General features: G+C 53.0%; 1 protein-coding gene across 4 annotated transcripts; it reads left to right on the plus strand.

Annotated features, from left to right (window-relative positions):
- Positions 1 to 1,523: 1,523 nt before the first annotated feature.
- PRRG3 (proline rich and Gla domain 3) lies at positions 1,524 to 12,097 on the plus strand. 4 transcript variants are annotated; one of them, XM_058534892.1, is made up of 4 exons: positions 1,524 to 1,590; positions 5,038 to 5,075; positions 6,241 to 6,401; positions 6,785 to 12,097. In XM_058534892.1, exons 2-4 carry the CDS (start codon positions 5,069 to 5,071, stop codon positions 7,310 to 7,312), a joined length of 696 nt encoding a protein of 231 aa, XP_058390875.1. In that variant the 5' UTR covers positions 1,524 to 1,590; positions 5,038 to 5,068; the 3' UTR covers positions 7,313 to 12,097. The 4 variants fall into 4 exon arrangements, with proteins under 4 accessions (XP_058390875.1, XP_058390872.1, XP_058390874.1 ...); XM_058534889.1 differs by lacking the exon at positions 1,524 to 1,590 and adding an exon at positions 2,350 to 2,395; XM_058534891.1 differs by lacking the exon at positions 1,524 to 1,590 and adding an exon at positions 2,412 to 2,570.
- Positions 12,098 to 12,441: the final 344 nt, after the last annotated feature.

The raw sequence follows: 12,441 nt of genomic DNA on the forward strand, positions 1-12,441 counted from the left end.
CCCAGGCGTGCACCGACTCACCCCTTCTCTGTCCATGCTGAGGCCACGTCCCACATACAGCAACTAGAAGGATGTGCAGCTATGACATACAACTATCTACTGGGGCTTTGGGGGAAAAATAAAAAATAAATAAATAAATAAACACGGCTGAGGGTGGAGAATCTCACGAGACCTCCGAGTAGAGATGTCATCTGAGCTATATGGGAAGAATGAATACAAGTGCACAGAGGCTGACAGTGGGAGGACAGGCATTCCGAGAGGGAACTAGAAGTAGCCTGGTGTTGCTGGAGCCAGAAGCTTAGGTGGGAGTGCCAGGAGGAGGGTGGAAGCCGTAGACCCTTGCCTCACACTGAATGTTGTGTGAAGTAGCCTGTGAACATAGTGGTTGTTATGATCAGAGTGGAAATGGGGTGGTGGAGTAAGACCCAGGAAGTAAGTTCCTGAAGAGTCCCAAACCATTCCCCGACCCCCAACCAAGGCCTAGGGTCTCTCCCTCTGAACTGAGGAGGGGTGTCTCTAAAACATACACAGCCCTTTGGGCACCAAAGGAGCCCTATTCTCAACCACAGGTAATCTTGATGTTTTCTGTGGAAGCCCATCCCACAGGCCAAGGGGCACGACCTCCTGGCTTCATGGGGGTGGCCTTAGAGGTTGTGTCATGGGGAAGGAGGGCTCCTGCAGCCATGGAATAGCAAGCAAGCCCTGGGGGGAGTCTGAGAACAGGGGGCAGGGATGGAGGGGAAAGCACCATTGGGAGTGGGGGAAGGGGAGGAAGAGGGGGAGCTCAGCTCTGGCCAAGGCTGCTTTCTATCAGCCCTGGGAGCTGGACTGGGAGAGGCCCCTGGGTGATGGAGGCCTTGCCCCCTATTTTCCCTATCCCCAGGAGGCAGGGCAGGTTGGTGTTTCTCTGCCTGGAATGGGGGTGGGGGTAGTTCCAGAGACACCTTCTCAGGATCATTCTGCCCAAAAACACCAAATGGGGAGGCGGGGTCGCCAACTCCAGTGCTGGGCTGGGCTCCAGAGGAGCAGAGAATACAAAGAGCCCTGAAAGCCCAGCAGGGTGCACCGAGCCCCTCCGCAGAGGCTTTGGCAGGCCCAGACCCTGAGCTCCCTCGGAACCCTCCTGCCCTCTCATCAGTCCACCTCGTTGTGTGGTTCTCCCTGGACTAGTGTCATTTATTTTCTACCAGCGTCTTGTCCTGTCTACTGAACCTCCCAAAGCGCGGCCTCCTGAGCCACCTCCCCCACCCCCAGCGCTCCCCTTGCAAGCCCAAGAGATTCCTTCCCCTTCCCTTCCTGAGACTTGAGAGTTTTCCAAGCTCATTTCCTCATTTATTTCGCTGCAGCCCCGCGAGGGAGGCAGGATTCTCCCCATTTCCCAGATTTGACAGGAGAGAACCATGCAGTCCCTGGGCAGGGTGGGGGGAGTAAGTGACGAAGCCAAGGTCACCCAATCATTGCCGGAACGCGGCCTCGACCCAGCCCTTCTTCTGCGGGCCCGCTGGAACCCTGGCAAGGAGGGCCCAGGCTGCTGGCCCGCGCCCCACTTTTCTCGGCTAGCACTCGGGGGCTGGCCGGGCAGAATGACAGGTGAGCCGGGGTGGGGGACAGTTGGGGCTGCTGGGCTGCGGGGGGACGCCTGGCCCGCGGGCCTTGGGCGCAGCTGCCTGAGCCCGCTGCAGCGCCTGGGCTTCCGAGGGTCAGCGCCCGGGGGCACGACGAGGCCCGCGCGTATGGCCAAGGGTCGTTGGTGCGCCCCGGGCCCGCCGGCCAGGCCCCGCCCCCCGGCGGCACGGGCGGGGGCAGGAGCGGCGCCGGCGGAGTGGGGCGCGGGCGCGCGGTGCTCAGTGCGCGCCGCCGCCCCTCCGGCCCAGCTTGCCGGCCCGCCCTCCCTACCCCCTCGGCCCGCTCTCGTCGCCCCCACCCCTTCTCCTCTCCCGGGCCCGGCGTCCGGGTGCGCGGTGCGGCGCGACGATCGCGGCCTGGCGATCGGGGCACGGTGGTCGTGGCGCTCGAGGGTGGCGCGCAAGGCGCGGGGCGCGAGGCCAGACCTGGCGCGTCTGGGTGTGGGGGGCGGGCAGCGGCGGAGCCCCCACAGGAGAGCAGGGGCAGGGGGGGTACCGAGGTAATGGGCAGGGCCTGGGCGCCCGAATGCGAGGGGTGGGAGCTCCAGGAGCACTTCGGCCCTGGCCGGGCAGGCAACGGGGCGCCCGGGGCGGCGGGAATGCAGCCGGGCGGGGAGGGAGGGAGGGAGGAGACGGCTGGGCTGGGCCGGGGGGCTTGGCCGACGGGGAGCAGGTGGGCGGGGACAAGGGCCCTGCTGGAAGAGGCGCAGCAGCGAGGTGGCGGGCTGTGTGCGCAAACAGGGCGTCCGCCTCCTGGGCCCGGGAGAACGGTGAGGCCGTTTGGGTTGGGTGCCCCAGCCCCGAGGGCATGGTTCGGTGTCCAGGGCCACCGAGCTGGGCGCGGAGCACTGTTGGGGGCGGATCTGCAGGCCTGGCCGGGCCAAGGCGCTGGGGGTCTTGAGCAGACCCAGGAGAAGAGTGTTGCTGGGCCAAAAGCAGGAGTTGGTGGGTAGGGCGCTGGTGGTGGGCGACAGTGGACGAGAACAGGCACTTTCAAGGCTGGCATGAGTGGAAGGGGACCAGGAGGGCCCAGAGTTTGAGTTAGAGCATAATTTGGAAGTTCCGTGTCACTGGGTGGGTTGATGAGTCATGAGATCTGGAGATCACAGAAGCCTTCCTAGCGATCAGTTCTGAGTGAGGGAAATAAAATGGGTTAGGATTTGAAGAAGTGGTTTGGAGGCCACGTCTTGGGGCACCAGGTGCTCTGATGGCCGCCAGTCCCCATGCGAGGGACTTTGGGAGCAATGTCCCAGAGTGCTGTGATTCAGAAGCTTCAGCCTGGGGTGGCGTTAATTAAGGAAGGTCTTTGTGGTGGCCAGTCTTTGCCTTCCTTCCTTTCCAGGCCTTCAGGATTCAGCTGTGTTCCTGTGGGGAGTGGGTTAAAAATTCCTCTGGCCTGCAATCAGCCTTACAGTAGCCACCAGGGGCAGGAGGGACATATACATATGTGGCTGCAGCAGCCTTCTCTGTCGTGGAGCCCTCACGCTTCCTCACTGTTGCCATAGTAACGGCCTATTGATGGTGTATTTATAGGGGAAGAAGCAGGCGCTAAATTTTGGGGAAGGAGGGGGAGGAAGCCTCATGGCAGCAGCAGCAGCAAAGGCGGCTACAGAATTGTTAATGGAGTGGACCATTCCTTGTGAGCTATTGGGAGTTCCTGGCTTGTTTGAAGCTTTAAAATGAGCTAATGACTTTTGCAGGTGTCAGGATAGCACACATTCGGGGCTGTGATATGTGTGGGTGTGCACGCACCAAAGTCGGGTGTGTTTGGGACAGGAGGTGGCTGTATGTAAGCTGTTACGTAAGTTTTCCACATCAAAATTTTAAAAAACCCACTGCAGTTCTCTTTTATAAGCAACGAAATATATATTTTTCTCTCTTCACTTATTAGTAAAGCCTTTACTCATTCTTTTCAAACCCTCACACAACAGCTCCATTTTTCTTCAATCAAAAACCTTGCTGTTAGGCATGCCACACCCACACCCTTGCCACGTGACTGGCATTGGCTCCAGGGGAACCTCAGAGATCCCTAATGGAAGCAGAATTGTGAGATGAGATTCCATCCTCACTCTTATAAATATTGAGGGTCAACTTTTCTCACAATGGCTGGCCCATCTGTTGACAAATTCACACGTTGATAGTTTGGGGTGGGATTGTCGTGGGGTTTGAAAGAGAAAATCCCCCTTGACATGGTGTTTCCATAGATGGGTGTTAGATTTGCTGTTTTTCCTTTAGTTTTAATTTTATTTATGATTTATATCTTACCTGCTTGCCCAAAGGATTAGAAGATATATATAAAACTCTGAAAACATGAATAAAAAATTATGTACCACGTCGCAGGAGACAAGCATATGTGCTTAACAGCTGGGCTTCCAGGACGCCTGTGCTTGACGGTCAATGTTAACGCTGAACTTCCTGGCAGCCTAGGTAAAAAGGGTAGCACAATGGGTTCCACCATTCACATGTCTTGCATCCAGTCAGTCATAAAACCAGAGCTTCTGCTAGGGGAGGGGAACAGCAGGGTGATTGCTCCCAGATGTGGACAGCTTGGCCAGTGCTCTGGAATCTGTGCAGGAGTGGGAGTGGGTGTTGGGGAGAGTAGTGTGCTGTGGCTATGGTTTACATACTGGCTGGATAATTCCTGAGCAGGAGTAAGGCTTTCAGACACTAACTCACATTTGAGGCAACACTTGCGTCTAGTTAGCATCTCAGTTTTGATCACGTCAATCAATGTCTTGGTACTCGGCTGCAGTGTTCTTTAATGCAAAGAGAGGAGACATGACTGGTTTCAGGAGATCCTTGCCACCCTGTCGGTGAAGACGAACACAGCATGTCATGTGGGTTTGGGCTGTGACTTTGGAGATGGTTGTTGGTGCCTTGGTAAGCTTCTTAAACATGTGCTGCCTGTTTTCAAGGAACTTGCCCAGAGGTATCTGGGATTTGCCATTATGAGGAAAACTAGTCCCCAAACCGGGTCCTGTCTCTGTCACTGTTGATTTGCTTGACCTCATCTAAGTTCTTGTCTCTCTGAGGTCCTTTCCAACTCAAAAGTGCAAAGATTCTTTGAGGGAAGCGAAGAGGGAGGAACCTGGGCCTGTAGATGTTTTTCTTTTTTCAAGAAAAAAGTCAACCCTTGGGTCTTCTAGACTCTCAGAATATGTTCTTGGAGGAAATAGCTGGAAGGTTTGCTTTGGGCTCTGCTGGGCCTCAGGGAGCTCTGGGAGGAGGGCTTGGGGAAGAGTGGGAAGCAGTAGAACTATGAGAGGCTGCCCAGAGGGTGATCTGCCTCCTAAGGTGCTGCTTTGAGCTTTGACCAGGCCAGTGGGCATGGGGGTCACATCCCAGGGCCAAGAGGGTGCCCTGTATGCTTGGGGTGTGATTTCACTGGGACTCTGCTTTTCTTCTTTGCCAGGCAAGTGAGACGCTGGACCTGAGGGAGCACCATGGCAGGTGAGTTTTTCCGGGCCCAGTCCGAGTGGTGGAAGGCCATGCCTGGGGGCTCATGGGAATGGTGCATGTCCACCTTTCAAGTCCTTCCCTGCTTTCCTTTCCCCAGGGGGTCCTGGTGGCCCCTGTCCACTTGTCTGGGTAGCAGCTTCCCCCTCTCAACTCTTTGGCTCCCTTCTGGAGCTTGTGCTCACTTGTACATGTGCACATACCCAGGGCACTGTGAGAGAAAATAATATGACATGCCGTGGGGCCTGGGGAAGGGTAGGTGCCTGCCTGCCAGCAAAGCCCTATCTGGGCACCAAGAGGGGCTGGCTAACCTGAGAACTAGGAAGTCCAACTCTAGGGGAATACCAAGAGCAGATGTCACCTCTTCTTTCATCCTCTAAAGTCTCAGCTCAGGCTTATGGGGGTGCATAGCTCATAGCATGCCAGTCAGCTCAACTGTAGCTGGGTTTCTTCCTTTGGAATAAGTAGATATGGCTACGACTCAATGATATTTTTGCAGGAGGCTTCTGTGCCCAGTCTACAAAGGCTGAGATCCTCCATATAGACCCTGCTACCCCCTTTCCAGAGGCACCCTCAAGTTCATGTGCATCCAGTCCCCTGATGTACCCCAGCCTGTGTTTATACTAGATTATCTTGGGCAAGGCTGTTGATGCCAGGTGAGTTGACGGCACAGGTGGCCATTCAGGTGGAGGGGCGCCACCCTGGTAGAGTCTTATGGGGCTATTTGGTGTTTGTCACCAGCATCAGCTTCAAACGGGAATGAATTCTCGTGATAAGAGCTCCAATTTTCACTTTTTGAAGTGAGGCGGAAGATACTGGGTGGTTTTTCACTGGTGGTTATAATACCCAAAATCCTTCATGCCCCTTGTTCTTATGCAACATGCGCTTTCCTCTCAGTCGGATCCCACATTCCTCCATAGCACCAGAGGCCTGAGTCTTGTTGGGTCCGTGGTATTCTAGGCAGATACATCACGGTGTCACAGAAAGTCAGCCCTTCCATCCCTTTTACAAACGGCCAGCCGTGTCTGGGGTGGTGTCTTGCCTGCTGGCTTTGTCTTGTTTCCTTCCATCATCGTGCATCTGTGCCTGGGCTGAGTCTGGTTTGAAGGTGCCCCTGGATACGTCCCCATTCCAGGCCTCAGTGCAGCTCTTTCCTCAGTGTTTCTGGAGGCCAAGAATGCCCATTCGGTCCTGAAGCGGTTCCCTCGTGCCAATGAGTTCCTGGAGGAGCTGCGCCAGGGTACCATCGAGCGGGAGTGCATGGAGGAGATCTGCAGCTACGAGGAGGTCAAGGAGGTGTTTGAGGACAAAGAGAAAACGGCATGTACCACTCTTGGGCTGGGGCTTGGAGCAGAGGTAGCCTCAGGGATAACCAGAGCAGGCCCTGGTACCTCAGACAAATCAGAAGCAATGAAGGAAAGCCAGCCCCATCCAAGGCAGGGCCAGTGGGGCTGTACAAGAACAGAGTCCCATCTGCCTGCCTCTGGGGGCCTCCTCACTTGGAAGCCATGTCCTTTGTCCTTGGTGTATTCCATAGCCTCTTTGATAGCTCTCACTATTGGAGGCCAGTCAGATGGGGCAGGGTGGGGAGCAGCTGCAGGCCCTGCCAAACATAATACCTGACTTGCTGAAGGACTCTGTGGTCCGTCTGGGGCATAAGCTCTTATGTGTAAGTGTAAGTGGCTTTTCTTATTCTTTTGCAGATGGAGTTCTGGAAGGGGTACCCGAATGCAGTCTACTCAGTCCGAGACCCCGCGCAAAGCTCAGATGCCATGTATGTGGTGGTGCCCCTTCTGGGGGTGGCATTGCTGATTGTCATTGCCTTGTTCATCATCTGGAGGTGCCAGCTGCAGAAAGCCACTCGTCATCACCCCTCATATGCTCAGAACCGGTACCTAGCCAGTCGTGCTGGGCACAGTCTCCCCCGGGTCATGGTATACCGGGGCACTGTGCATAGCCAAGGGGAGTCCTCTGGGCACCGGGAGGTGGGATGCAACCCTCAGGTGGTACTAGGGCCCAGTCGGGGGGGCAGAACCACAGTCCGCCTCGAGAGCACCCTCTACCTCCCTGAGCTCTCTCTCTCCAGACTGTCCAGTGCCACCCCTCCCCCATCCTATGAGGAGGTGACTGCACCCCAAGAGAGCAGCAGTGAGGAGGCAAGTGTCTCTTACAGTGACCCACCCCCAAAGTATGAGGAGATAGTGGCTGCCAACCCTGGCTCAGACAAGTAGTGGGACTTGTGTCCTGTCCAATGTGAAAGCCTCTTTCAGGGGTCTCCTATTTTCTTTTTAACTTTTTAAAAACTGTGCCACCACAAAACAGCCTTAGCCTCCTTGTTGCCAAATAATTTCCTAACCGTGGATTTGTAGGAAGTCAGTTGTCAGAGACAGGTGGAGGGGGGGTAGGAAACATGCATGCGTCAAAGCCCCCGGGAGAGCCACAGGCTAGAGAGCCCAGCTCTTCCAGAAGCCCCCACACCCCTGCCATCCTGTCCTCCCATCAGGGACTGGCATCTCTGATGCCAAAGGAATCACCCCTTTGAGTTGATTGTGGCCAGAATGTCTGTAGGCTCGGGCCCTGGGGCCATGCAGCTGGCTGGAGACCTGTCTGTGTCTGGAAGCCTAGGCCACAGAGATGAGGGAGAGAAGCTAGCCCTTCAGCACCTTTTTTCCTCGACAGTCTGTGCTTTCCGTTCTTGCTTACATTTTGAGGACAAAAACAAGAACTGAACAAAAAACAAAAAGAGTAATAAAAAATAAATAAATAACGAACACAACAAAACACAAAAATATACCCTGGGCCATTCATAGCAGGCCAAGGGAAATCAGTCACACAGATCTGTGATACCCCCTCCCCAACTCCCACTCCCACACTCCTGATCAGCTTAAAAGGAATGTCTCAAGCAGACTGGAAGGAGGACAGGGTGTGTGAAGAATAGGGAGCAGGGACCTGGCTGGCAGAGTTACCTCCTCCAGATTGAGTAGGGGGCCCGTGTGAACTTGGGCATCCTGAAGGGTAGTTCTGGGTCTAGTGTGCTGGGCCTCCCCCAGACCTTGGATCTCCAGACACATGTACTGGCAGTGCTAAAACCGCTACCCACTGGCATGAGCCCAATCATAGCCCTGGGAAAACCGACGCTGTTGACCCTGTCCATGGAGCCTGTGGCCTCTGAATGGCTGGGGTAAAGGCTGGGGCAGAGAGTTGAAGTTTTCTTCTTGTGACATCAATTGGCCCATAGGATGATTAAACCCACAAACTTGGCCTCCTCAGCACTATGCTCTCTGGCTTTGAAGTTTTAGGATACTTCTCTTTTTGTGAATAGGTGCATTGAGTTTCAGATGGCTGATTTTTCTTTAATGATGGTGCCCTATCTGGAGAGAAGATCCCAAAGTCTCCCTTTTTAGAAGTTTCTTTGTGGGGGAGATGGGGAAGTCCATCACCTGGGTCAAAGGCCCATCTGGTATTTGCTCTGTCATTGCCAGGTGGTGGTCTGCTTTTAGTAACGCTTCTCTGTGGCCTGGGAGCTGTCCACCTCCCCATTTCAGTGAGGCTTCGGACAGCAGTGGGGCAGAGGTGACCCGCCCTTTAGCTGTCAATTACCAAGTAAAAGACGCTGTCAACACCGCCTCCCCCCACCCCTTCATCTCCATCTTCCTGGCCTCAGCGCCAAACCATGTTTCCTCTGTGGTGCTTCAAAAAATGTAGCAAATTTTTGTGGGGCCCATAAGAGTGCACAGCCAGGGTCTATTAGCAACCACAGCAGGTTAAAACCCACTGAGAAGACAAGCTTCTTTCTGTCTAAACAGCTCTCCAAGGCAGGCATCGAGCCTTGTTCTTTGAATGCAGCCCTGCCTTCAGGCCACAGATGACTTCTGGAGGCCTCTCCAGTCCTGGGGACTTGCCTCAGGACATGCTTCAAGTCAAGAGGCTTGTGTTCTTATCCCAGTGAGGCCACCAGCTTGGACATCTCAACCCTGTGGGTGGGGTTTTCCATCCTTCCCCCTACCTCACAGGCCTATTGGAGGCTGACTGAGCTAATGCCTGTGCAGTGCTTGAAGCACCAGGGAGCCCGTGCAGTTTGCCGTTAGGAAGATACTTCTAGAAAGGTGTAAGTTATAGGGGACCAGTCTTAGTGGAGTCCTTCCTATGACTCTGATGTTGAGTCTCAACCTGGGCAGTCAATCTCCTGCCAGTTGACACTTTCTGTCCCCTTGCCCCTCCCCCGAGAGCTCCCTGATGCCAGAGGTGCTGACCATGTGGCATTCCACCTTTCCTTCCTTCCTCTTTTCCTCCCTCTGGGCCTCTAGCACTGCACTCCTGCCCTTCCTCACAAAGGCATTTGCAGCCCAGAAGGCCCCTGCTTTTTCCATGGTGGAGGTTGGGGTCAATCCTGTTTGGCCATCTTGGAGGACCTGGGGCAGCCTGCAGATCTGGGGCCAGCTCCTGCTCTCCCAGCATTTCCTCAGGCAGGTGCCTGCGTGTGACCTGAGAGCATGGGGAGAGATACTTACGCCTATGTGTCTCCTCCCCACTGATCGGATAGCATGGGCTCCACTGACCAGAGCTAAAGGGAGTATGCCAAAGAATGCCTGCTGCCCTTGGCATCTGTTGAGCCCTTCCCTGCCGAGCTGCTGGATAGTTTGCAGCTGGGTGAAGATGGGAGAGAGTGAGAAGCAGAAGCCTGGCCCGGTGGAGGGCAGCACGTGTGCTTCAGGCACTGTGCTCTCGGGTTCAGGTGCTTCGCAGCATTCTTCAAGGTGGGGTTGCCCCTGTGGTCTCTGGGACATTTTTCACAGTATGTTGTAGAAAAAAGACTGTACAGTACACCGTGGTCATAACTCCTTGCGGTGCACATTTGGCTTTCACGAATCCCCTGTACATATCTTTTCAAACTCTGTCTTTTATGGACGTTCATTTGATACAATGCTAATTCTGCAGTAGCCACATTTTTGTTGTTTTTGGACTTGTGTGTGTATGTGTGTGTGTGTACACGTGTGCACGTTGCCTTTTCTCACATGCTTTTCTGAAACAATAGCCAGTGTGTGGCTATATTTGTACCAGGAGGGTTCCGGTCTGAAGGGAGGAATGTCACTTCCCAGTGCTGGGGAGCCTGATGACAGGGCCCTGAGCAAAGAAAGCCGAGATTAGCTGTCAAAGCCCCCCAAAGTCGCCACCTTCTGCCCCGCTTCATGAAAGGCTTTGGAAGAAGATGAAGCAGCTCCATCCAGTGGGCCTCCTCCCTGTGGGACCCCCCACTCACACGATCTTTGGGCGTGGTGTCCCCAGCCTGGGCTCCTGTTCTGTGGGCGTTAGCAGCTGAAGGAAATCTGACTACTCCTGGGTCTTTTTATTTTTTTTTGGTGGAAAGATGTGTGACCATTGACTTTGGGAATGGTGGGGCTAGTTACTTAGATATTTTTCATTAAAAAAAAAGAAAAGGCTTTAAAAAGTTCCTTGAAATATGACTTTCACTTGTTTTCAACCAAAAACTTTTGAAGACTTCTTAAAACAAGAATCGCAATCCTGTCCCTCCCCCGCTGCCCCCCATTGCCTGGGGTTTTATAAATGAAAGCACAAGAGAAAGAGTGGAGCGCACAGGTGCCCAGCGTGTGCAGCACCAGCACAGCTGCATTGCGCCCTGGCTGATGGAAACACAACACTGAGCAGTCTGACCCGGAGGCCAGGGGCCTCCTCCTCTACTTGCGAATCCCACTGCCATTAGTGTGAATTCCACAGGGTGCTTTGGAAAACAGGAATCTGCTCGGTTTATTGGATGTTGTCCTTTTGGTAGCCCAAATATGAGGAATTCGGGACAGGAGTGTCTTTTTGTTAAGGAGTTGGAGCCAGATGATTCCTCTCTGGCTGGGAGTTGATCTTTTGACAACCAAATGGCATCCCACAAGAAGAATTAAAAAACAACACTGCCTTTAGATTGTTCTGTTGTCCGAGAGAGAGATCATCGGGAGAGACTCTTTTCCCTACGCTCTGTCTTTCTAGGAGCGTGCATGTGTGCTGTGTCTCATGTGTGTGCCCTCAAGTTCAAGGCTGAGACGGAGAGCTGGGCAGCAAAGCTGCTGGTCTAGGCTGCTTTACAGCTTGACGAGTAATGAAGCTCTGTTTCAAGATTGCGCGATTGGATTCGGAAACAAGCACATCCTCCCCACTGAACTCTATACTCATGCTAATCAGTATAATTAGCTAATTTAAAAGTACTGTGATCAGACTGCCTGCGACTATGATAAAAACCCATTAATTTGAAGCCCACTAATTCAGAACTTGGAGAAAATAACAACTTAAGATAATTCACGGTATCTGTGATTCTTGCTTCATAGAAATATTTGAAATATTCTTCCCTTTAGTCAATTTTCAGGGTCATATGTGTAAGAGGGATCTAGTTTAAAATGAGTACCTTTTTCAAATACAAGGCTCAAGATATTAAGGATCCCTTCACTGTGCCTTCAGCTTTGGGGTTCAGCAATTCTCATATGTAAGGCTCTTTCTGTACAGGATGCTCTCTTGTTCTCTCTCCATTGTGGGGATGTTGAGTATTGCAGTTTTTCATTCTACTCCTTTATTTACCCTATGAATAACATAGTTTGTGAACTAGACTGCAATTTAAAGTAATATAACTGTGTATCTTGCTAAAAATTCTGTAAAGCAGATGTTTCGCTATCAGACTGGCCACTCCCATCATTCGCCCCAGCTTTTCCTTTCACAGGCTGTGGGTGGTGAGTCTCTCTCTAGCAAGAATTTTTCAGACAAAGATATCCTAACAGCACACCCCCTCGGGCTCAATGCCTCAACAGTTGTTCCACTGTACTGAGAGCTCTGACCATTCAACAGCGCCTGCCCTTCTCCCGCCCCCAGCCAGAGCATTAACACAGATATTCAAGATTGGGACAAATCCCACAGCTGCTTTTGCCTCCCAATCTGTCTCCCCTTACAGATAACCACTTTCCCAGGCCTGAACACACCTGCTATTCACTCTGTGATCGTGAATTTGTGACAGTGGAAGCCCTGATTTCTGTGAAATGGATTAATTTTGGTACCACTTTAAACTGTGCTTGTATTCATGTGTTGACCCATGCCAGCTGGGAAATCTGTACGTTCAGTAATATGTCAGGATTTCACTGGAGCCTGGGGGCAACTAATAAACTTGCTTCTGATTTCTCTCTCTCTCTCTCTCTCATTGTTGAGTTTAGCTGTTAAGTTTTGTCTCTTTCTGTACAAGAAGTTAATGAATAATAATAAAGAGCAAATGACATTCAATTGCATCCTGTCCTCTTCCATCTTGGATCCCTGCTGTTTCCCAAACTTCCATGGGGCATGGATGGTTATGGGCCAAATTTGTTTTTCCAAA

This window comes from Diceros bicornis, chromosome X (assembly GCF_020826845.1).
Source record: "Diceros bicornis minor isolate mBicDic1 chromosome X, mDicBic1.mat.cur, whole genome shotgun sequence".
NCBI lineage: Eukaryota > Metazoa > Chordata > Mammalia > Perissodactyla > Rhinocerotidae > Diceros > Diceros bicornis.

Coding starts and splice junctions, on each gene's coding strand:
- PRRG3 (XM_058534892.1), top strand. Junction 6,402..6,784: donor TTGAGGACAAAGAGAAAACG/GCATGTACCACT, acceptor ATTCTTTTGCAG/ATGGAGTTCTGGAAGGGGTA.